The sequence below is a fragment of the Chlamydotis macqueenii genome, chromosome 7 (assembly GCF_036417535.1).
Source record: "Chlamydotis macqueenii isolate bChlMac1 chromosome 7, bChlMac1.mat, whole genome shotgun sequence".
Lineage (NCBI taxonomy): Eukaryota > Metazoa > Chordata > Aves > Otidiformes > Otididae > Chlamydotis > Chlamydotis macqueenii.
The window spans coordinates 23,182,464-23,207,698 of NC_141562.1; the positions used below are offsets into that span (position 1 = coordinate 23,182,464).

The following is a 25,235-nucleotide window of genomic DNA, read 5'->3' on the forward strand; positions in this document are numbered from 1 at the left end:
CACTTAATTAAGCACTCCTGCAGATGCATTTCCTCACTAGTGCTTCTGCTCACTCTCCCAGCACTTACGATGTGCCTAAGAACTCTGTTTTCAGGAGTCTTTCACTTTTTCTGTTGTTAATTCTGTACAAAGTCAGCTCCCTTCATAGGAACCATTTTAACTTAACGGGTTTTACAAAAATTATATGGACATCTTTACTGAGTTGAATATGTATAGTATGTATCAATCCTAAGTGCACTAGATCATCACACTTGTGATTAAAAGATAAATTAATTGAACTTTTCCAAAAACTTTTTCAGAGTTCTAAACACTTGCAATCCTGCTGACAGAGAAACTTTTCCTGAGCTCTATTCTCATGACCTAGTGGAATAGTTTGTTATAGGTTTGGAAGTATTGTAGAAAAAAATTAATCTGAAACTTTTTTTTTTTAAAGTGTTATTACTACTCTTTTTCTTATTTTCTTTACAATGTGCAGTAGCAGTGAAAAGGCATACAGTTGTGATTTATTAATCTTTAATTTGATGAAATACTGTTATATTAATAAAAATCCTGGCACTCAAAACATTCTATTCAGCCTCCTGTTGAAATTTATGTTTAGGTATTATACTTTCCCCTGTTTTCTCTTTCTAAGTGTAGTACAGCTTGATTTTAGTACTTTTCTATCATTGTTTAGCACATAAAATAGCACTTTTCCCTCTGCCAAGAGTTTTATCATGGATGCCCTTCTAGTTGCAGCTATGCAGGTTGAACAGACTTTTAGTGACACAACTCCATTTTTGTGCCTGAAGTTGCTGTCTAAGTTATAAATGGTATAGAAAAATGGACCAGACAAATCTGAAGTAAAAACTTACCCATCAAAAAGCTGGGTAAAGCAGATGAGATGAAGATGCATTTTCTTTCATTTTTTTCAGGTCACATGGCAAATGCGATTTCAAGCAATGCACATATTTGGATTGTGTGCAGTCTAGACTAATAACTACAAGTACCTGAATTCTGATGGCTTTGCAAACAAAGTTTTGATATTGCCACAAGGTGAGTAACCTGAACTTCTGGTTTTTTATTCAACACTGTAGGTGAGCATGTACCAAAACTTCAGGGTGAAATCCTGACTTTGCTGTTTATGCAGGATGACTTTTAGCATTGACTTCAATAGAGCTAGGATTCCACTGAACAAAGCCTAGATGCTTAAAGCTTACGATTTAGAGATGCGTGCTCTGTCTTTACAGTATATTTCAAGCAGAGGCAGCCATCCTGCAGAGAAAAACCTATGATTTCTCTCTTACTTCTCTGTTCAGTATTACCAAGGATGTGAATACGAAAAAATGCCCCCAGCTCTCATTGTTTATGCAACTTTGGCTATACCTATTGCACCTATCTGCACAGCAGCTGGGACTCCAGTATTGCAAACAGTTTTGCATGTGATTAAGGGCAAGCAGGTGAATGGTAGCTTGCAGCAGGCAACATTTTTACTGTCAGAAAATTTTAAGTCAGGATGGGAAATAAAAACCAGGAACTTTTGAGCAATGAAGAAACAATCTGTAGTTTTCTTTCCTGTTATCACCACTATTCAGAGTGCTTTCTGCAGATCTTTAAGACACACATGGATGGTAGACATACCCCTCCCCTCCTACATACTACAGATGAACTGGATTAGAGAGGAAGACACTTGATGCAAGAACTTATCTTATTTTTCTGCATAATCAAGAGCCAATCCAGATTTTAGAAGTGTCTTAACAAAGACTGGTATAAAGTCAAATGTATTTAATAATTATTTGATAATTCTTTCAATTTCAGTAGCAGAGGCTTACAGTACACGTGTGACAACACTAGTCTTGGGATAAGCAAGTTTGAAGTCTCTAAAATTATTTCTACTTATAATAGATTTAAATTTGAGCCAAAACAATTTCTTTCCAGCATATAGACAAATCCCAAACCTGTGCTACATAAAGCCAATTTTTTATACAAGTTTTCCTGTTTCAGTCATGTTTAAATCCTTGACATTTAATAAAATAATCCTATAACTGAAATGGAGGAAGTGATCAACTAGATAACTGCATTTTTTAGAAAAGGCATCTACTAAAAATAGAGAAGGAGAAAAAAAAAAAAAAAAAGCACCCCCAAAGGGCACATTCAGAGGAATACAGCCAGTTCTAATTCTGCAAAGCTTGGCATCTCTTGTACATATCTTTATCAGTGTTGTCAACTCATGCTTTTATTTTAAGTCTCATTATGTGCTAGGTTCAAGATTTGAGTACTGAAGTCATGTGCAAACGTGAGAATTTTTTTTTCCATTTAAAAAAAAGGTTTCTGATCTTCCTAATTGCAGAAGAGATCAATATGACTCAGAAGAACTGTAGAAGTATCAGAAAGATTATTATATATATTTTTTTTAAACATCTCAGTTTGTGTTCTTATAGCTGGGAGAGGTGAAATGTGAGCTTTGTGCTGCAGTCATACATTAAGATAGTTTTTATGAACCTGCTTTTTTTGTGGATTTTTTTTTTTTTTTTTTAATCTTGAGAGAATCAAAGAATTGCAGCACTACAGCGGCAATCTTCTATCTGACATTTAATGATGGCACCTCTGACCTTCCCAGCTTCAGCTACATTTAGTTATTGTTACTTGTCCCTTATCTGTCCTTTTCCTCTTACTCTCAGGTAAGGACACACAGTCAGAGCAATACTGATTAACAGCAGAATTCATGTTCAGGCAACTATGTGAGACACTTTGTTGTCTCCAATTATAAATTTTAGATGTTTCTGTTGTTTCTGACATCTGCTTTCCTCTCAGAGGCATTTGAACTGGATCCACTGCAACATTATTAATAGTAACTACACTTAAACTACTACTGTGAAATAGGAAGCCATCCTTTATTAAAAAGCAACCAAAAAAACAACCCCAGACAAAACAAATCCCTCTCACACCTCTCCACTGCAAAAACCCACCAAAAGCCTTTACAGCCTAGCAGCTCTTCCCTGTGAGCAGGTCTCAGGTGAAACAGAAGGTTTTTTTTTTTTGCAGACAGATCTCTGAACAGTAGTCTACTTACATACACACTGTATTAAAAACAAAAACATGCTTAGATTAAATTACGGATCCCAGTAGTTGAAAGAGGGTAATTTTAAGGGAAAATTTGCTTTTGTGCTTCTCTAGAAATAACAAGTATATACACTACACGACTGATTTACTGGGAATTGCAGCAGTGCTAGAGTGAAAGAGGACAAGTAAAGGAAAAAAGTGATGGCAAGAATCTGAGATATCAGGTGTTACCATCAGAGCCTGCTCAAGGCTTGTGGACAGAAACACAGCTGTAACAAAGGAGGGCTTGCAACCTAAGGTTAGTCCTCCTGCCTGGGGAACCAGAGAACCATGTGGTCACTGCTGCTCCTACAAGTGTGTCCCCCTCCTCTGCCAGGGACAGCAGCTGCCCCACAAACACCAGCCCCGCCTGGGCTGGCAGCAGGGACAGTAGCCGTAACCAGCCTGGCTTTCCAGAGCTCTTGCATAGCCAAACCAGGCAGAGCCCTGCGGCTCCTCCCATCAGCCTACTGACCACTCATATACACCTAAAATTAGCTCTTGTTAAAACCATTCTTTTTCTTTTCCTTGAACTAAGCCATGATGGTCACTCTTTAAGAAAAATTTTAAACAATATTTATATGCGCCTTTTATGTATGAGAGCTGTATTTCGAGAATTTAAGATGGGTGTCCCGGAAACACTGCAGATACTATGTACTAATTAACTTTTAGAAGTACCTAGTACTTTTGTCATCAGTGACCCATGTAAAGACAGACATCTGAATGAGAAAATCGCATCCAAATGGCAGTTCCACGCAAATGAGCTATTGCATTAAGAAAAAGTGTCCTAAATAGCTAATTAGTTTAAATAGATGTTTGACTGGAAACAGTGAATAGAGGATTCATTTGGCAAGGATGCAGAATTACTGGAATTTCTTTCTGTGTATACATACACATGAATATTTTATGATACTCCTATACACGTGACACCAATATGCATGCTGCTTAGCAGTTCTTACTGGAATAAGGATGTTAGGTAATGCTGCATTTTTGCTGTGTGTTTCGTGAGACTGAAACACAGGAGGACTTAGCATTTTTATAGGAATTCTAACCATGATGTCTGACGAGTTGGTTCAAGGTAGAGCTCAAATTAAAACTTAATTGCAGCAGGTAGCCTAAACAGTGGCCTGAGGAGAAAGGCGCACACCCAGACAACAAACGGTGACTGTTCCCAAAGAATATGTAAGAAAAATGCATTTGACCCAAATGCTGTTTTTCAGAGCTACAAACACAAGCCCCTTTTGAGGCCAGTTCTGCAACTACTTTGTGATACTCTTAATAATGATGACAATTCTGCATGTTGCAGTCTGGACTGAAGCTCTTTACATATGCTGAAGTACATCTCCCTAGAATAACATGGTCCCATCACCAAAGTACTTACTATACACTATGCTAGCAATCTGAACTTTTCCAAATTGATAAAACTAGGATTGGCATTTCAAACTTACTTTTTGAACTTGTTTATTATCCCACTTTCATTTTTCTTGATGTCATGCACCATCTTTTGGAGCTTCCTGTGAGATATTAAACAAAGTCAGCATTAAGATTACTGTGTGGTTGAACATCCATTTATATAAATTAAGAAAAAAAAAAACAGGAAATGCATTTCCAGTAATATTTCAAACATCAAAAATGCTTAATATATGTTCAATAAGTAGTTTAGTTGCTAAATCGTTTGTGTATGACCTTTCCCTCTCTTTTAACAGAGCTCTTTGGCATGACTTGTGTTATCCTTCTCCTTAAAACAATTAAGTGCAGTTTAAACAATCAATTTTAATAGTAAGTGCATCAGGAAAGAACACCACTGCTTAAATTAATAGTTTAGAATATTTCAACGTTAACAGTTCATTCAGAACTGACTTTACAACACTCCAGAGTTATAATGGCAATGCCCTCTGATCTGTGACCTTACATGATTCATTTTATCAGTGGACAGTTTACCTCATTCCCATAGTGTTTGGCAGTTATAATAGGAGGGGGAAAATGATATATTCCTGGGCCTGGACCATCTGAGAAACCATCAGAGTATCTGTGAGTGAGCTGTAAAAAGTTGTGATCTCAGGATTCCAGTTACATGGACTGGTATCTGGAATCACAGATTGTTTTAATTCATCAGCTGCACTGATCTCATTACAACTTTACTTGTAATCAAGGCAATTTAGGTTCTCATTTTAAAAACCACACCACTAAGACCAAGTCAATATCAGCAATACAGATACAACTTTCTGCAAAAGATTGATTTTATCGTTAAACTTGTTGGAAGGCTAGGCATGCTAGAAACTTCTACAGAATACATATATATACGTGTGTGTATATATATATATATATATATTTAGTTTCTTCACACAGTGTATGTTCTTCCTGTTCACCTAAACTAATGTCCTGGTTCTGGCTAGGATAGAGTTAATATTCACCTGAGCTGGGTGGAGAACTGGAGCTGGTGGCCCCTGTGGCTGGGGCACCCAGCTGGGATAATTAACTAACTAGCTAACAGCTGGGGTAAGTTTACCCAAATTGGCCAAAGGGCTGTTCCATCCCATCTGACATCATGCTCAGTATATAAGTGAGGAGGGTGCTGAGGGAAGCCTCCTGCTACTTGGAAGAAACTAGGTGTGGAGATTTGTTGTAATCCATTGTACTGTATTTGTATTCCATCACTGTTTTGTTTTCTTCTGCTATTACTGTTAAATTTATTTTTTGTTCCATTCTCAACCCACGTGTTTTTGCTGGGTTTTTTTTGTTTACCAATTCTCCCTTCTTTCCCACTGGGGTGGGGGGGCAGGGAGAGAGACTGTGTAGTCTGGTCCTGATCGGGGCTGAACTACGACAACTAACTATCTTTTATTAGACCTAAGCTGAAGATTTTATCATAACCAATGAAGGAAAGCAATGATTTTTTTTTTCCCACAGAGGGCTTAAAAAATTTACCTTCCATTCTTCATCATAAGTTGTCTATGTCATTCCACATTTTAGCCTTGCCTACCTCATCTCTGATGCACACTCAGGCTACCAAAAGACTCTTGGAAGCTTTGCTTACAAAGAGAAGTACAAACATTCAAGTATTCTTTCCCTTTTTAAAGCTTTCTTTAAACTTGAAACCTTATTATTCAGAAAGTTAAGTAATGCGTAGAGCTTCACTAAAAAGACACTATCTTCCAGCTTCATAATTAGTAATTACAGCTGTCTCTTAAAAATTAAAGTAACTTTTTAAAAGGAAATTTGAACTAGATGAGAATTAGCTAAAGAAAAATCAGGAAACAATTGCACTAATATTCTGTGATTATTTGTTTACAGTCCGTGGTTCAGGCTGAGCAGACGTGTAGCCACTCAAGGCATCAGGTAGCAGTTACTATTAGGCTGAAAGGGACCTTCATAGAATCACTAAGGTTGGAAAAGACCTCTAAGATCATCAAGTCCAACCATCAACCCAGCACCACCATGCCTACTAAACCTGAAGTGCCATGTCTATACATTTTTTTAACACCTCCAAGGATGGTGACTCCACCACTTCCTTGGGCAGCCTGTTCCAATGCTTGACCACTCTTTCAGTAAAGAAATTTTTCCTAATATCTGATCTAAACCTCCCCTGATGCAACTTGAGGCCATTTCCTCTCATCCTACTGCTAGTTAGTTGGGAGAAGAGACCAACTCCCACCTCACTACAGCCTCCTTTCAGGCAGTTGTAGAGAGCAATGAAGTCTCCCCTCAGCCTTCTCTTCTCCAGACTAACTAATCCAAGTTGCCTCAGCCCCTCCTCATAAGACTTGTTCTCCAGACCCTTCACCAGCTTCCTTGCCCTTCTCCAGACACACTCCAGCAACTCAATGTCCTCCTTGTGCTGAGGGGCCCAAAAACTGAACATAGTATTCAAGGTGCAGCCTCACCAGTGCCAAGTCCAGGGGCACAATCACTTCCCTACTCCTGCTGGGCACGTTGTTCCTGATACAAGCCAGGACGCTGTTGGCCTTCTTGTCCTACCTCTGCTACTGATTTTAGAGCAACTTTAGCAGTTAGTGACAATTAACCCCACTTTATGAGATGTACTTAAAAAAACCAGTTAATTAAGTGAGTACTTCCAAGTTTTTGGAGTCCTGAAATAAATAATAAAGCTTAATCTTAATAATGTTTATTAACAGAAAAAAAAAAATCAGATCCTTTCATTATGCTGGCTGGAATTGAAGGATATTCAACATTTTCAGCAGCCCCGTAATACAACAGCATAGAATATCGTGCTCTGACAGGCTAGGTCACAGGTCTGATACTTAAATTGTATTCCTAGAGCCTAAATCTTTGCCCAATTTTACTTTAAAAACAACCTATTCTTTTTAGGTTCTCAACTCAGGAAAAAAAAAAAAAAAAAGAGAATAACTGACAAATAATTCACAAGCACATCTTTAACTTTTGCTCGAAACTCATATTATTAATTTACAGCAAAATGATATAGTGTTATCTGCTGAAATTAATAAAAAATACTTATAGGTGTAAGAAACAGGTGCACAGCAAAATGTTTCAAGATTTCCTGCACTACATCTATAAGAAGAGCTTGGATTATTATCTAAACTAACCAGATGCATTAAATTTGCAAATCTGGGGTGAAGCTCTCAGAACTGCTTTTCCGTGGGCTTTGGGTTTTCTTTTTTTCTGCTAATAGATTCAGCTTCTGGTTATGCTTGAAATATCACAAATAGCTGTCTTCTGCAGTTTATTGTTTCTTTCTTGTGCCCCAGCTGGCACCTGGCAGTGTCTATAAATGAAAAGTAATGAGGAATGAAAAGAATGAGAGGAGATTTAAATGGTTTAGTTCTAGTTTGGAGAGAATGGTTGTTTGCAAGTGTTTGTGTCCTTTTCAAAAAGGCTTCCCAGCCTTTAATTAGAAATGCATCTAAGCAGCAGTTATTTTTTTTCCCTGTATTTATTGTTTGTTAGAGATAGGACCCAAACAACAACAACAAAAATCTAACAGTAGATTTAGATCTGAGTATTGTTTATTGCTCCTCTCTGACATTAATATATCTTTACAATAGCAAAATTACGCTTTATTTTGAAAAAAGGTGTTCCATTTTTCACTCGACTGATTTTATTTTTGTGTTGTCACTTTGGTTTGTAAAAAAAAAAAAAAAAAACAATCCATACACACAGAAATAAAACCCACCCCAAAATCTGTAACTCCAAGTACCCAGAACAATGTGCTTTTCATTTGCCCATGTTTAGGTGAATTGATTAGACTATCATAGGTGTTCCATGTGGACTGAATAAGGCTATAGTTTAAAAGAGCTTTTTAATACATATTTCAGTTTTTTTGAAAAGATGCATTTAAATGAGAGATAATCACATGTATGCTACTGTTGTGGTCAGTTATTTTTCCCATGCAGATGGACTGAAAACAAAACATTCTTATTTTTGCATAATGAAATTTCCTAAAAATCTCTGCCTCTCATTCCTCATTCTTTTTCTGGAGCCACTTCTTTTTCTAATTACAAAATATGATAAATTAGGGAGTATCTAATATGTATGTGTGTGAATTTTTCAATTTTTAAAGTTACACAGCTTTTGTAGAAGTTGCTAGAATACTTAGTTTGCTGCCTCTGGACAAATTAACCTGTATCAAGCCTGTGAGAGTAAGCAGATAACCAGTACACTGTATAGTGGTAAGCGTAGGAAGTCATCAAGCATGGACGATCTCCAGTTCAAGTGGAATCCACTTCCACCCATGAAGTTGAACAACCAGTCTGTCCAGTTAGCTAGAGGCTGAGACTTCCTGAGGTGCCAGCCAATATAACAGGCTGTAACTGACAAGTTTTATGAAGAGCTGTCTGACTTGTGATTTTAGAGAGACAGTAGAAAAGATGAGAGGCAGACAGCAAAGCCAATAGCAAGGGGATTCTCTAAACCTTAGAATCTCAAACACAAGCCTGAAGGCCATTCCAGAACGATGAGAACAGCGAAGCACAGAAGGGCATTTGTAGACTTAACCCTTTGCCTGGATCTGTGTGTCTGACTAGCTCGCAAATACTTTTTGTCTAGCTCTCAAATACCTTTTCTTTACTTAAGATAACAGTCCAAGTAAAAGTTCATTGTGGGAAACACTCATCAGAGCAGCAGCCCTGAGAGTATCTAGGAAATGGAGGCTACCGTGACCCAGTGTAGACAGCCCTTGCTTCAGGTACGTAACTACAACCTTCTTTCTTCACAACGCATTTCACTCAGGACCTCGTTACCAACTAATGTTTATTTTCTAGTTGTTCTCTTGGGATGAACAGATACTAGAAATGTTCAAGGACCTCAATCAGCTAAAACTATACATGAAAATAGTAAGTAATGCTAGTTTTACCTTACATTGCATGTAATAAAAGATTATTAAGATGTCAAACTTAAGAGTTGTTTCTTAACTACAAGTACCAACTCTTCATTCAACTTGGTTGAGAGCTTTTTATGTAAAATCAGGCTTGCAGATAAAGGTGCAGTCTTGTCTCACTGTTAATCTCTGAAAACATTTTTTCAGCAATAAATAGCTATTGTGAGATCCAGTTTAATTGTGACAAGTATAGACTGGATGGGACCCTTTGATCAGGAACTCGCTGCACGCAGAATAGACTTTCAGACTTCTGCAGATGAGAAGTTTGGAAGTCTTGGCTCTAGGTGCTTCTAAAAAGTTTTAGATTTCTTACAAATACATTGGAAGAACAAAAAAAGACTGTTGAATGAATCCTAAAGGAAACACTTTTTTAGCCCTGTGTTGCCTTTTGATATCTTATCAATTTTGACTTCCAGCAATTCAGGATTATCAGATGTACTGACAAAGGGTCACTAGGTGTGATACATATGTTAAGGAAGGTGGAAAGGTTTACCATTGCAAATATAATATACCCTGAAAGAAGGATTTGCTGTGTCACAACATACCTAGCTGTGCTCAAGGACTGGAGGAGCTGCCTTGAGATAAAACAAAATGTAGAAAACCCACCCTCTCTTTGATCCGGTCACAGCTCAGCACATCAGGAATGTATGTCAAGTGAAGGGCGATGGGTGGGCCTGGCCTATGACACATCCTCACTCTCAAGCATGAGCTGGAAGCTTTTGTCTCTTGCACACAAGCTATCCCACAAAAGCTTTCCAAAGTTAAAATAATTTTTAAAAACAGAAAAAATATAAATAACATGAAGAAGAATAAAGTGTAAAAATCTTTCAACTCAGATGTGAGATGAGGTAGAGAGTCCCTAGACTTGAGAAAGAGGAGTCTGTCTTAATTTCAGACAGATCTGTGTAATAAGGAATTCTCCCACCATTTAGACTAATTTTTGAAAAATTGTATTTATCAGTATTATAAATCTGTGCAGACATTTACAAATATATATTATGTATATTATGGCACAGAGCAGCTGGCATGAATGGCTCCTTGGTGGCCGTGGCCTCCCCCTGCTCCTGGGAACAGAGAGGGATCTCCCGGGCGCATGAGCAGCACAGTTCACCTACTTGTGCACAGTGAATCCAGTACTTTTGACCTTCAGCACACAAAGAAGTTGTCAGTATTTTAGCTGTACAGCTGCCTGCATCACGTGGTGAGTGCCAGCCCACAGCAAGTGACACCTCTCTGCTGTAAGAACGTATTGCCTGGTCTCCAGAGTGGGAAGACTGGGCACAGTTGCTTCAGTGCATCTGGCTGTGAGCAGAGATGTGCGCACTTGCAGTTGGGAGCGGTGCCGATAATGTTTGTGGAAACAGGGCTGACTGCAGCGTCAGTAGGGAGTGGTGGCATAACAAAAACCAGTTTTAAGTGAATCACAGGAAGTTTTCTATATTACAAGCATGCTTATTTCTGTTTATCTAGAAGACTAGAATTATACCTCCTTAAATTTCTGGTGCTTACAGGACTGTGTGAATTATCTGTTGTGCTTCTTGAAAAATCCCCATCTGCACTCATGGACCAGTTTCTTTATTTTAAAAAGGGCAGAATTTTGAACAGGATCTATTCAGACAGGTCTGCAAGGGAAGCTTTGTAAGCAAGATTGACACATTCAATATTTAGTGACCTGCATACTCCTCCTCCTAATGTCAGTTAGATCTTGACTAATAAAGCTGAATTTGTCTCAAAACAGTAATAATAATTTTTTAAAATCATCACACTGTAAATCAGTCAGTTTGCACTCCAGTACCAGTTCTTAGACCTTTTTGGTTACATCTGTTTCTCACTTATGGGGCACTCTGTAGTTCTGTGTTCTAGAAAGTCTCGTTTTCTGAGATCATTACTACCTCCATTCACGTAAAGTAAGACGGTAGTTAAGTGCAGACCTCATTTTTGTCTCGAGAAAGGCAGCATAACAGATCATGTGAAAACAAAAAAATAGTTATTTCTTGTTTTTCAGGCAAATACAAATGCTTAGCACTGAAAATCCCAATCCCCCAAAATCCCATCTGCTTCAGGTCCAAAGTTTAACAGAAAAGAACCATAAAAAAGAAAACAGAAAGCGAGTAAGAGTATACTGGAATTTGGAGAATAAAAGCCAGGGTAGAAGATAAAAACAAAAAAAAACTTAAAAAGCAGAAAATTAAAAATTACTACTGCTACCTCTGTTATTTAAAAAAACCCCAAAAAACAAACAAAAAACCCCACCAAAAACTAACACATTAAAACACAAAACTGAAGTAGGAACAGTATGCCCAGCCTTCTCCTTTGCTGCTTCTCACAGTACAATTATTCCACCACCTTCTCCCCAGCTGGTCTTTATTTTGTGTTTCTATTAGCATTTAGTTTTATAAACAGGTGTGCAGGTGACCAAATTAAGAAGGAAAGTTATTGTTTCTGGACAAAGGGGAAGACTTCTGCTAGCTGGAGAGGGAAGTCTGCTCACCTGGAAGGGAATTTGCGAAAGTACCACTTGAGATTTTGAAAAGCCTGAAGCTCTTATCTTGGACAATCTTCTCAAATTAAATTAAAGAACAAGAAAAGTACCAGCTTTCTTACAATAGGCTTCCATTAACACAGTGCTCTTGACACGGTCTTTGTGGAAGAATATAGATCTCGGTGAACTAGGCAAGTGTCCTTGTAAGATGTAATTTGGTATTACTTGCCAGACTTGTGGACCTAAACCAACCCAATTAATTATGCAAAACTCTCCCCACTTCCACCTCCCTTCTAATTGCTCAGTAGAAAGCAAGCGGAAATTCCCAGATATGGAAAGCACCCAGTTCCTCTTGTTAGGCCTCCTTCAGGTGCTTCAGATCTCCACATGCTCACACCCCTGAATCATATGCTACCTGGAACAGCAAGAGTGGAGTTCCCTTGCAAGGAAACACAGGCTGGCATCAGCTGGCTGGGTTGGAGCTGGTGTTTTCAGTGGCTGTTACTTGCATATATTGCATAAAGACATAGATGAATTCTTGAGGTGCAACTAGATAAAGGGCCTCAGTTGCTGCTGGTCTAGGATAAGGGAGTTACTGCCCCTCATCTACTCTGGGGGCTTATCGCAGCCCACCCCTGCAATGCCTTTCATGATGGGAGAGGAGGAAGTTTGGACCTGGAGGTGGTAGGCTGTGACACCAAACCATCAGTTCAAGGCATCAAGCCTTTGATCTTTATCTGTAAAGCTATCTCAAAGCTGTGAAGAAAAGTTGAAAGAGGTTTGCTTATGGGGCAAAGTCAATTACAGACACCTATCTGAGAGGACAAAGGAACAACAAATTGTCTTCTGCCGTTTATGATATGCACAAGAGGAAATGACTATAAATAGTTTAGTGTTGTCAAGAGTGCTAATTTTAAGGTCTGAATAACATCCTATTCTGCTCACTTTTCAATCATCCACTATTTTGTCTAAAGGCAAACCCCATAATTTACAGCAGGTGTGTTTTTACATGGTACATACAAGCACAGAAAGGCTAAATATTGATTTTACTTTTCATCTCCATGTGCCCTCTACATAATCTTCGCAAAGAAGCTATCAATGTCTCTTGTACTAGTAAGTCCTAACATAGATTGAGTAAATGAAAATAGGTAGCATGCAAGGCGTCTTTCATACAAATCAGTCCTAACCTGAAGTTAAATACTATAATTACTTTGAGGTGACTGGGAATTCTGTGCATTGAAAGAACCTATGCAGATTTATCAGTGAGGCTGAAACAACTGAAGTCCTAGGAGTGACACACACCACTTGGTGCAACTGCTTCCTCATTTTAGATCAAGGCTGAGGCTTGTTCTGAGTACGTATGGACCCTATATTAGATTTCACATGTTTAAATTGTACAGTATTTTTTGCAATTACTTTTTTTTTTCCCCTTTATTTAGCAGAGAGGAGTAGCAGACCTGGTTCCTGTTATCTTTCTTTACTGCTTGTGAGTACTTCACAGCTGTTTTTGAACAGGAAGCAGTGGTGGCTAGGCACTTTTTAGTATAGTTTTAAAAATAGGTATTTAATAAAAGCTGAAAGCATTTCAGGTTTGGACACCTCTTCCCTCATATCCAGCTTGCTCTGCCCTTTATCAGAACTGAATAATAGTGATAAGTACTACAGAGAATAATTAGCTATTATGTTATACTAAGTGAATACTGCACATCACTTCTTGACACAAAAAGTTAAAAGATCTCTTCTGTTCTGTAACTGACCTGCTCTGTTCTGAGTCTTTTTGGTTAACTGATCCCTTTTATGCACTAGCTGTCTGAATATGAGCTGATGAATTAAAAATCAAAAAACCTACACAGAAGCTATATTCACAAGGCCTACTCCATTTTTCTGAAAGGTTTGCAAGCAGCAGAAGGAAACTAAATGCATTAGGTTACTCTAAAATACAGTTTCAGTTAAAACTAACTGAACTGTACCTCCCCGAAGGATGAATACCCTACAGCCTGGTAGGTGAAGGAGAGCAAGGACAGAAATTTAAAAGAGTAAAGTGGTTTTTATATTTCACCACAAAGAGGAAGCAAAAAGTCACTGCAGGGAAGTGAACAAAATTCAGGACTTGGTATGGACCCAGAAAATTACCACCTGTCAGTGGCAACATTACTTTTAGTTACAATTCTACAAGCATTTTTTTGAAAGGCGAGATAACATTTCTGTCATTCCTGCAGGCATGTAACTTGAAAGTGAGCTACAGTCACATGAAGGACATGAAAGTGAGTGAAAAAGTAAGAAAACTGCATGAATTGAACACAGAAAGATGAAGGCTGAATTTTGGTTTGGTATTCCAACAAAGTGAGTTATTCTGTTTTTCCGCCTCTTTTACCCATTCAAAAAATTTCAAATCTGCCATTTTAGTTCTGGTCACCTATGGAAGGACATCAAAAAAGTCTGTATCTAACTATGTAATGGGCTTGACCAAGATCTAGCCAGATGTTTAAGCACATGTCTAACTTCAACTATCGTAAAGCTAGGCAAGTACTTCAGTTTTGTGTTAAGTTCTTGCTAATGTGGGCACATAAGTGCTAACACGAGATAAATACATTTCTAATGTAGTGATTTTAATCCAGTAAGTTCATAGATAGTGAAAGGATAAAAAAAAAATTGTGTGCTTTTTCAATGGGCTGGAAAACTTTGTGGGCTTAATAGTTTGAAAGCAAGGTGCTGGGTTCACTAGAGAAAAGTGGTGTTTTCTGAACAGCCTCTTAACTCTTATCCTTAAACCAAAACTGCATTTATATGCATAATGGTCTGCATTTGCTCTACTAAATAGTGCTCTGACAACCAAATAAAAGAGAGCAGAGCTTCTAGATATGGCATTAAACTTTAAACACTCCCATTAGCCTACTCCTAGAGACAAAGTAACCCCAGGTATCTTAATGCTGCCCAGTATTCGCAAGTCACGAAGACTGGTTCCAAGACCGTAGTTTTTATGTATATAGGTTCTAGATACACTAAGTAGATGTAAGAAGTTAAGAGAATTGCTAATTTTAGGATTTTTATAAATTTGCATTGCTTTTTGTAGAGCCAAAATTTGTCTTTAAAAAGTATTGCATTATTGGTTCTGTTCACACTTGCTCAGCATGAATAAGAGTAAACACTCCCGTAACTGGATTTTCAGCACTTTTTTTTTTTTACTGTCCTTTACGGCGCAATACTTCCTTTTCCATTCTCTGACAAGATTTTTTCCCCCTCTCCCAGGCAGTTTCTCTACTGGAATGCCTGAGTTGGAAGGAGATGGGAACTCTCTCTTGTTCCTCTCTAAAGCAAAACTTTTTATTTTTTTACTTTCAAATTTTTTTTTTCTTCTCCATTTAGCAACTTAAGTGTAGCAACTAATTTCCTGTGTGTATTTTTGCTAAAGTCACATAATGCTTATAGGAAAAATTGCAGATGTTGTATTTTATGCCTTTAGCATTAAATTATTATAAAATATTATATTGAATGCCTTTAGCATTAAATTCCCTTTAGATTAAGTTATTTTACCACCTGTTTAGAATCAAAATGATAGGAGTACAGAAAAATGGATACTTTTTGACACATCTGATGAAAATTAACAAACTCTGCTGTACTTGGGCTGAAATTGTTTTTGCTCAAGCTACAGAAGCATTATATCCATTGTAAATATAGGGTGGCACTGGCAGGGATCCAATAGAAGCTACTCATGGATCTGTTTTGTTTATTTTGTACTGAAATCTATCAAATTTTGTTAGAACTTTGGAGAAGTATTGTGGTCCTTAGGGTTATATGGCCGCTTCAATGGAGCACACATGGATTGCCATTGAAAGGGGATACCCTGCTCTTTTCTCTGCCCTCAGTGCTTACCCAGCTATGATGAGTCATGGAACTTCCAGCTGGGAGACTAACTTATCTTTTCTTTTGCCAATTTAGATACCAACAGGATCAGATCCAGCTTTGTCACATGGTCATGGGAACCCTAATGCCAGTGTGAGGGCGGAGACAAGTGGCAGGGCGAGCAGGGACATTGGGAGGGTGGAAGAAAGGAACCTACTGTTTTGGCAGCAGCTCAAACTTATGCTAAATTAAATTGGCCATGTAACTACAGCTTCTGTAGCGGTTATCTGCCTCTGTGCTTCTTGCACAGAGGCCTATAGTGTCAATATTTTAAGACATGAAGGAATCACTAAGCCTTATAGAATAGCCACTTGTATTTACAGGCTACTTCACCCAGTTGCCCTTCCATTAAGCTTGAAAAATACATGCTCCTGTTTTTTGTATTATTGCCTCAGGATGCATTATTTTAATTCTTCCTAAAGTATTTACTGTGTCGTCTATCATTTGTGTTGAGGTCATAAACCTGTAGCATTGCATGTCTGGCTTTGCTTACTTTTGGAAAATGAACTTGTCCAAAATGCATATACTAACAGATTAAGATGTTAACAGAATTTCCAAACCTCTTTTACCCATCAGTCATTTATTATGTCTTTCACAAAACAAACTTATTTATACAGTATGTAAAGTCCTTTCACAGCCTACCAAAAAATCTAAGATGGTTGGTCTACAGCCAAATGAGAAAATACTGTCACTTTCAGCCATTGTTTTCCACCAGTTTTCCAGTTCTCTTCTGTGGTGAGCACACAGAACCAGCGATATTTGCTTTCTAAAAGAAATATTAGCTTATCTATCATATTGTAACATGCTTTAGGGTACTTACACTATAGAAGATGTTATATAAAGCTAGAGTCAGTCCTCTAATGCAGCAATCATTTAAAAAACTACATAAAATGTATAAGAAAAAAATCTAAGTAGTGAGCAGATATGTTCTTTCTTTTCTAATGATCAGTGACTTATAAATCATCTGCACAAGTGAAGATGGCTAAAAATGACTTTTAACTGATTGCTGCAGTCATATGCTTACTTATGAAAGAAGTAGTTTTGTGGCATTTCCATTAAATAGATCAAATAGAATGGGTCACAAATTTCCCTTGTTGCAGTGTGCATATAGCAGTGTGCTACAGTGGAGAAGCACAGTTTAATTCTCAACTGTACAGGCCCAACAAACTAAAAGGAAATACTGAAATTTTTTTAAATGTCCAAAATTTCAATTAACATCACATTCTTAATATTAAGTAAAGTGGTCTCAAAACTTCAAGTTATTTTTTTTTTCAGTTTCTGTTCTGCAGATAATTGAAATCTTTTTTTTTTTCCTTTAGGTTTGGTCACAATGCTGGAATTGCCTGCAGTGTTGAAACTCCGGATTTCACTCATCCTTTAAACAGAAAGCAAACTCAATGGAATTCTTAGGATATTTAAAAATGCTTCAATTATACCTTGTCTGGCTTGTTACAACCTTGAATATTAGTTAGTCAGGATTTTTGATCAGGTTAAATGGTTTTCCAAAACTAAATTCAACAAGCAGAACTAACACTTTATTCCATTGCTCTTGATTAACTCTTTCCACTGTTGACTTACAAGTTTGCTTCCCAAGACTATCAGGCAGCACAGAGAGATAATCAAATAGCAGAGCAGACCAAAGAGGCATTTTCCAATGTGAGAAAGGGAACCAGTAAAAACAATACTTATTTTCAAATAGAGGCACTTATAGCAATTTCTCCCAATGTGGGAACTCTTCCCCGCCCCCCCCCCGGTAATCTAATGTTATTTTCCATGTGCTGACATAAGCCATAACAGTGTGGAGGGCTTGTTTGCAACATTTATTTGGGATATTTGTCTTCCAAAAGAAAAGCATCTATCACATTATAGTGTAGTGTGCAGTATGTAGGTTTTGAATGATCCTGTAAAATAGAACACTGTTTTGTTCTGGGATTAACATATCACTTGATACCTGCAATGCCATATTATGATTTAATATCTAGCACTCTGCAGAGCTGTATTAAAAAAAATGCTGAAAAATGGTTATGCCAAGTCTTCTGAAATTAATTTTCTGGGCCACGGGAAAAAAAAAAGTAATTCATTTGATTGGCTGTTGGTCATTTATTATTTGACTTTAAAACAAACAAACAATTTTTAGATCAAATCTATACTACTTGGTTTTGCTGAATACCTGACAGTCACAGGCCTAAGACAGCGTCATTTGTGATTGCTATAGTTTGCAAATGCTCCTACTGTGGGCAATTATTTTGGCAAAACTACAATGTCACTAGAAGACCTAGTTTTATTTGGAAGACTCTACATATGAGGCAGTGGTGGAATAAGCTATACCAGTGACTGAACAGTTTTGCCAGCATAAGTAGAATAAAACTATATGTACTATATAAGCATAGCTACTCATTGCAGGGAGGGTTGGACTAGATGACTTGTAAAGGATTAAATTTCTAAGTCTGATTGCTATTATTCACCATTAACAGGAATTAGTAGAACTACTGTAATGAAATAGTTTCTCAGAACTAATGTTCAGATATTCCCCATTCATGTTCTCAGAAAGTAAGTATTCCCTTTGATATAACATCCTATACATAGAAGGTATCAATTTACAGTTAAATATCATTTCACTCCCAAGCAAATTCATTTTCTGCTTATACACTTTCAAGAGGAAATGGTACCAGAAAAATCCTCTGGTAAAGACCTAGTAGTTACAGTCAAGCTATCTCAATCAGTAGAAAATTAGTGAAGACCATAAATACCTTCAAATTTCACAGACAACTAAAAGGCATTCAGGCCTTAAGGAAACTCGTCTTGATTTTAACAGAATTAGGACTCATATCTTGTTTACCAAGGGATGTTAAAAGAAAACATTGCGAGTAAATCAACACACTTGTCCAACCCAAGAATAAAAGTCAGTTGTTTTTTTTTCATTTGCATTTCATTTGGGAGTTATGGTTGGAGATAGTGATTTTAAGGGTGTTTGGTTTTTTTTTTGGGGGGTGGGGAGGAAGAACTGCTGCAAATTAATGAAGTAATCTGAAATGACCATGAAACTGTGCTCTTGGAAAAGTCTGTTTGCAATCCGGAAGTTGCTGGCTGTACGACCTTAGGCAAGTGAAAGCACATGGTACATGTCTGGTTGGTGCCATGGTTTCGCCACCCCTGCAGTGGTGATGGTAACGATGCCTTTGAAAAGGACTTTGTGATACACAGCTAAAGGCAGCTATGAGCAGAGGGTCATTATTATGGTTTGTAGCCATAATGAAAAAATGCAGCAAGTCTGAAGAGATGCTATAAAAGAGTCACAGGTAGCAGCTAGAAATTATTTAAGGACCAGAAATCAAAGTCTAAGGAAGTTGAACCAGAAAAAAGGCTGCAGGTTTGGTGCTGTATCTTTTCAGTTGCTGACTTCCTGTTATCTTTGCCACCTACCAGCCCTGACCATCTATTTATGTATACATTTATGTATACATTTGTCTGCAGCATAACTTTTTTTTCTGAAGTCCAGGCTGAACTCAAGGCACACTAGAGTCTGCCATGGTAGCATGGCTATTGCTGATGAATTGACTCCACACTTTAGAAAATCAAAGTACCAAATTGTTTGTATGCATCAAATAATTTTTTCTCATGATAAACAACCAAGCCTTGGAATTAAGTTTTCCTGACTATATGGAAGCAACTAGAACACACAATGTACTCTGAGGGAATACTTGTATAATACTGTGCATACCTTATAAGGAACACTATATAAAAATTGGAATTCCATGAAGTTCCAGCATTCCAACCCAACTGATATTAAAGTTAATTGAGTGACTTAGCTGCAAACAATGTCCATATCACAACATGGTAAAGAGGCACATAAGAACACTTACAGTTCTTATTGTTGCAATAAACAAACAAACGCAGTATGTTAAGAATTCAGATCTGACATAAGTATTGCTAATGCAACAAAAAAGCTAGGTCTGGTAGGCTCAAATGAAGAATGGAGGAGTTTAGCAAAACCACATAATATCTAGTTTTTCAGGTCTACACTTAAAAAAATCAAAAGCTCTACTCTGAGACACTGACTCAACAGCAGTGCTACTTTAATTTTTGCTACTACAAAGCAGAAGTTTTAAGAAAGCTGTCTTTAGAAAGATGTGAACTATAATTACATCAGTTGAAACTACGCTAGGTACAAATATTTCTCGGCATTGCCTCTTGGCATATGGAGGAAGGTAGGTTTTTAATATTATTGTTTAGTTCATGTAACATTCAGTACAAACTCTGAACCATCCATGTGCCTTCCATGCAGACAGGAGGCTGTATTAGGGAGTCAACTGCACTGTCAACAAGTCACGTTGCACAAGGGCATGTTCGGCTGTTTCAAAGAAGAAAGAAAAGGCTGCTGCCACGTTATGGTGATCTCTTCCTACATTTACACATATCTCCTAAATTTATACGATGCATATGTACTCATGGAAAGTTCTACCTTAAGTTTTTAAAATCCTGATACTGTAGTAAGACCATGTAGCCAAATACCCAGGTTTCTGTCCAAGGAGGTATTTCAACACGATCAAATCAAAGCATGCGTGCACTTCCACTGTGTGCAGAGAGAACACTCACATGTTTGAGAAATGAGTGCTTCCATGTTCCTTGTGCTACAAGGGTGAACTGTCCATGAGGAGGAGAGAAAAAGTAGCTTTTAATATTTCAGGATAATACAGGAAAGCAGAGCTAGCTCATCTTCTTTCTTGTTTTACAGCAATACTGAAACTTGAGACAAGATGAAGAGTGTCAGCCAGCGTAAAGATGCAGCAGGGGTGTAATGGCTGCCTGTCTGGTTTAGGGCTTTTGAATCAGTTCACAAATAAGTTGTGGACCATTATAACCCTCACATGTAGACCCCCTCTGTATATTTGAAAGTAATTCTGCTTTAATTGTTTGCAAAGGTGCAGAAGATGTGTTTCACAGCAGAAAGCATGCGTTTTACTTCTTTACGTACCAGTAACCACCTTGATGGCATCAAGCTTTCCATTGTATCACTCAGCTTATTATCCTGAGATAGCTAGTTCAGCCTAACATTGAGGCCTGACACCATTTAGACTATTTAAGGTGATAAATCGCAGACAATGAGGAAATTCACTGTCTTCTTCCCCCTGTCCATTGAGCCTTCCACAGACTTCTTGCCGGGGCTGTAGGATGCAGCCTGCTAGGCTTTTATTATGTGTGCCTGGCTACGGAATATAAAGGTCATTGCAACCCTTCAAGTACACATCTCCCTCATCAATATTTCAATAGTATGGAAGTAGATATCAAGAAATGCCGTTCCATCAAAACTAGCTTTACAAGGGGTAAATATGAAGGCTTCTGTGGAAAGGGAGAGAGACTTGAAAATGGTTTATAAATTAGTATCATGTGCTTAAGTATGAGTTATTTTAGGAAGAATATCTGTATTTCATTCTTATTTTTCAGGGGAAGAAAAAGTTTCTATGGTACTTTAATCTGAAACAGGACTTTTAACTACTCAGAAAAAAAAAAAAAAAGAGTCATGATGAAAGAGCCTTGAGGTGCCAACTCCACCAGCACACCCATTCAGTCACACTAAAAATACTTCAGTAATGGTCAGCTTCTGCTTTTTTCCTCTCAAACCCTGTATTTAACATTGTTCTCCTTCACTCAGGAACATTTCCTGTTTTCCAGTTCCCTCTATTCCATCAGTTCTTTCGAAGATTAGGAAATATTACAGACCTTAACTGCAAAAGCCATCTTCATAGGACGCTCTGATTAAACCATTAAGCAATTCATTCAATTTTGCTAATTGGCATAAGGTTCACACATCTGAGTGAGTCAAAGTCTACTTTCTTACATCTCTGAAAACAGACACCTGAGAAATATTCCTCTTTTCACCGCAGATGAAGCAGACACACGTTTTGCTTTGAATCTGTGTCCGGTTAATCACTCCAGACCTGCATTTACCTTCCGCCCTTCCCTGTCCCGCCCCGGCCACCAGCAATAACTTCGTTTTACTCTGAAATTTCTGTCAACTTCCTTGTGCCCCACAGTCCTCCCCAGCTGCCGGGCGGCAACCGGCTCCTCTTCACCCCCTCCTCGCCCAGGCCCCGCTCCCCACTCGCAGCCCGGACCGAGAGTGGAGCAGACCCTACCTGAGCTTCTCCCCGGCCGGCACGGCCAGCTTGTTCAGCCGGTCCATGCTCCGCGCTGCGCTCGTCCCGACCCGGCACCTGCTGCGCGGCCGCTTCCTCTGGCTGCGCTGGGTCCCTTCGCGGTGCCGTGGGTCGGGGCGCGGCGGAAACTCCTCCGCCAATGAAGCCTCTGCCGAGTTAAACCCCGGCCTCCCTCCGTCCTGCCCGCAGGCGTTAGCAGAGGAGGGACCCGGTGCGCCTGGGCCGGCCCCTCGCCGCCCGCCCCCGCCCCGGCCGGCGGCGCGCACAGGTGGCTGCGGGACCGGGAGCCGAGGTGGAGCCTTTGGAAGTGGAAACGCCAGGCCTCGCTGAGCCGCTCCTCCCTTTAGAGCTTGCGGAGTGCCTTAGGGAAGCACGGGCTTGGCCGTGGAGGAAGGTGAGCCGGCAGGTGGATCCCTGGGTTTGACAGCCGGTTACGCTTCCGTGGGCTGCGGCAGGGCCAGGTAACCCCCGTCCGGCCCCAGGTGACTGCGGGCTGCCGGGACCGATGCAAGCGCTTGGCTCCCTTCTCCCCGCTCCTCCCCACTCCCCAGGGAAGATGTGCCAGTGGGAACTTTACCCTTCTTAGAGGTTCTCCAGGAAAACTAGAGAAAATCATCTTGTTATCTCCAGCCTTTTGATTATAACTGTCGGGGGGGAAACCCCCACACATTTTTTCACCCTATTTCTTAAACTAACACAGGAGCAAACCCTGATCCTTCCACGGGTACAGGGTGAGGCTGTTCCCAGCCAAGATATAGGCAGCTGATCGGTGTTTTATGGCTTTGGTATGTTTGATCCTGGGATTTTTTTGCTTAGTCTTGGGCTCAACCATTTTTTCTTCTTTAAAGATGGACTTTGTAGGCAGCTGGTTGTTTCTGAGGGACAATGTAAGCAGATGCTCGTGTTCAGCCTGTATCCTGAAGTGCTGATTAATTTGAATTCTGCACCTTCAGAGGATGACTCTTGTCGCTCTATTTCTGTATCTCTGGCCTGCCTGCAGCTTAGTTTATAAACTAAGGCTGCTCTAGGCAGGAAGCCTTTTCTTTCTTTTTTTTTTTAAAAATGTATATCTGCATCATGTTAATATGTTTTGATAAGTGCAATATGTTTTGAGGACACTCAAAGTTATTTCTTGAGAAGATTCTCATGCCGCTTAGGCTGGATTTTTACATGCATGTGTCTCCTTCCCAGGTTGTACCAACTATAGGGTTGGTTTTTTTTGTGACAATGTAGTGGCAAAACAGACTTTCCTGGTTAGTACAGATGACTGTGGGGAAACAGCCTGCTGGGAGGTTTGATAACAGTATTGCTCTGATCGTGGCATTGCTGACGTTTTTGGTCTCTGAGCTTTCAGTGTGGAAATCACTGGATGTTTACATAGAGTGTTTCCCTAGGAAGGGCCCATAGTGAACAAAAGTGGCCTTTTTGGGGGTATCTTACAAAGTTTGTGGGCTTTAAGGAATAACGTAATAATGTTGAATGTCGCTTATTCTGGAATTCCATCCTGCATTGTATCTGGTTGTGAATGGAACACCTTTGCAAGTTTACTCCCTGAAAGTTATTTTGAAAATTAAATTAACTTTGAATGAGTTAAAATTAACGCTCTGGCAACATGAAGAAGTGGGTATAAATACATTGCAGTGTCACTTTACTTTTTGCTTGTATAATCCTGCTATATCTAAACATATGTCAGAATGCAGGATTTGCTCAGTAGGATCATGCAGTGATTTCTCTTACACAACTGCCTTTTGCCTGACTGTCACAGAAATCCCAGACCATTTCCCTTTGAGATCTTTGGTGGCAGCCTGTCATTTGCACTGCTGTACTGGGTTCACCTTGTTTCTTCCTGACTCAACAGTTACAGGTTTAGTTTTAATCCTCCACAGGGCCTGGTGTAGAGGGCTTTCACGCCTGTCCTCGCAGCGCTGTCACCTCGCTGCTCCTGGGAAGGGGCCGCAGCTCATGCCTCGTGCTCAGGGCAGTCACCGAGTTCCCTGCGCTCAGGGCTTGGTGACACTGTGGCTCATGCAGGATCTCTCATCCCTGTGATCTGCTGGCCCACATGTTTGTGTTGCTGTGCAGTGAAATGGACTGGGGAAGGAGTCCACTAGAAATGATCTAGCAAAAAGTCACAAAAAAAGGAGATTTTTGACTGCATCGCTTCCTTGATTTCATTTGGTGCACAGACGTTTGTGAGGGTGCAGCACAGGGTGGCAGGAATAGAGTGTGTGACTGCTTAGACTGGTGCTACTGCCAAGAAGTTACTGCTATGAAAGCCTCCCTTGCACAAGACTTGTTTATGAGATTTTGTGGCATCTGCCACAGGGCTTGTCTGCTGCTTGCTTCTTCTGTGCACACGCATGGCCTGATACGCAGCCCTACTTCACTTTTTTTGACTACAAACTGTTTGTAGATATTAAACCCCAAACCTTTTCCTACTACTCCATCAGGGCTTGTTTTTACCTGTCTGGAAAGCAGTACAGGGAAAGGAGGTAAATGCTTGTCCTCACAGCTCTGGCCCTCTGAATGCTTTCACAGGGCATATGCTACTTCCCTTTATATCCACTCCTACCAAGACACATTGGCACTGAGAATTTTTCTCAGGGAGAAAAGACTCCTGGCTTAGAATGAGGTCTAAGATCCCAGAGGTCACTAGTACCAGGGGATGTAGCCTAGGCTGTCTCTCTTTGCTCGTGCAGAACATGGGCAAAGAATAAATTAGTCCCTTCCTCCACCAAAAGCACATACAGGACTCAGTATCCCACAATTATCTTAAACCCAAGGCACCTGAGAGAGTGGCTTCTCCTGGCCACCTTGGAATATGCTGTGCCTGGGAAATGAATGGAAAGTTAAGTGCAGGCAAAGTCCTGAAATTAAGAGGAAGAAGCCACCCTCCCCCACATGTCAAACAAAGCCTTTCTAGTTATAGTGAAATTCCTCCTCTTCCCCATTTTAAATGTGTATGTGGATCAAAACCATCTGGGTCTAAACAGTGTAACCTCACCAGAAAATAGCTACAGCTCACTTAGCTCTTTCTGGTCTGCCTCCAAATCAGCCTATCTGGCCATCTACCCTGGTGTTGAAAAAGCTTGGTTGGGTGCAACAAGATAGGACAACCACTAGAGAAAAACCTTAAATAAAGAACACCCCCAAGCTCTTTCAAACAGCCCCCGGCCTCTTCTTTTTGCCCAGCAGGTGGCTGGAGTCCAAACTTCTGGCCTATATTGGGACTGATCCTCTCTGTGGTCAAGAGGATTTT

General features: G+C 39.4%; 1 protein-coding gene across 2 annotated transcripts in view; it reads right to left on the minus strand.

The window, feature by feature from the left end:
* The window catches only part of BLNK (B cell linker), a 97,163-nt gene that overhangs the window by 27,551 nt on the left and 44,377 nt on the right, over positions 1-25,235 (minus strand). The window contains exons 1-2 of one of the 2 annotated variants that reach the window (XM_010125611.2): positions 21,956-22,062; positions 4,527-4,592 (exon numbers count right to left, since the gene is read on the minus strand). In XM_010125611.2, coding sequence (XP_010123913.2) covers positions 4,527-4,592; positions 21,956-22,002 — 113 coding nt within the window. In that variant the 5' untranslated portion in view covers positions 22,003-22,062. Of the gene's footprint in view, positions 1-4,526; positions 4,593-21,955; positions 22,063-25,235 lie in introns of those variants that run through there. The other variant, XM_086752585.1, reaches the window with a different exon arrangement.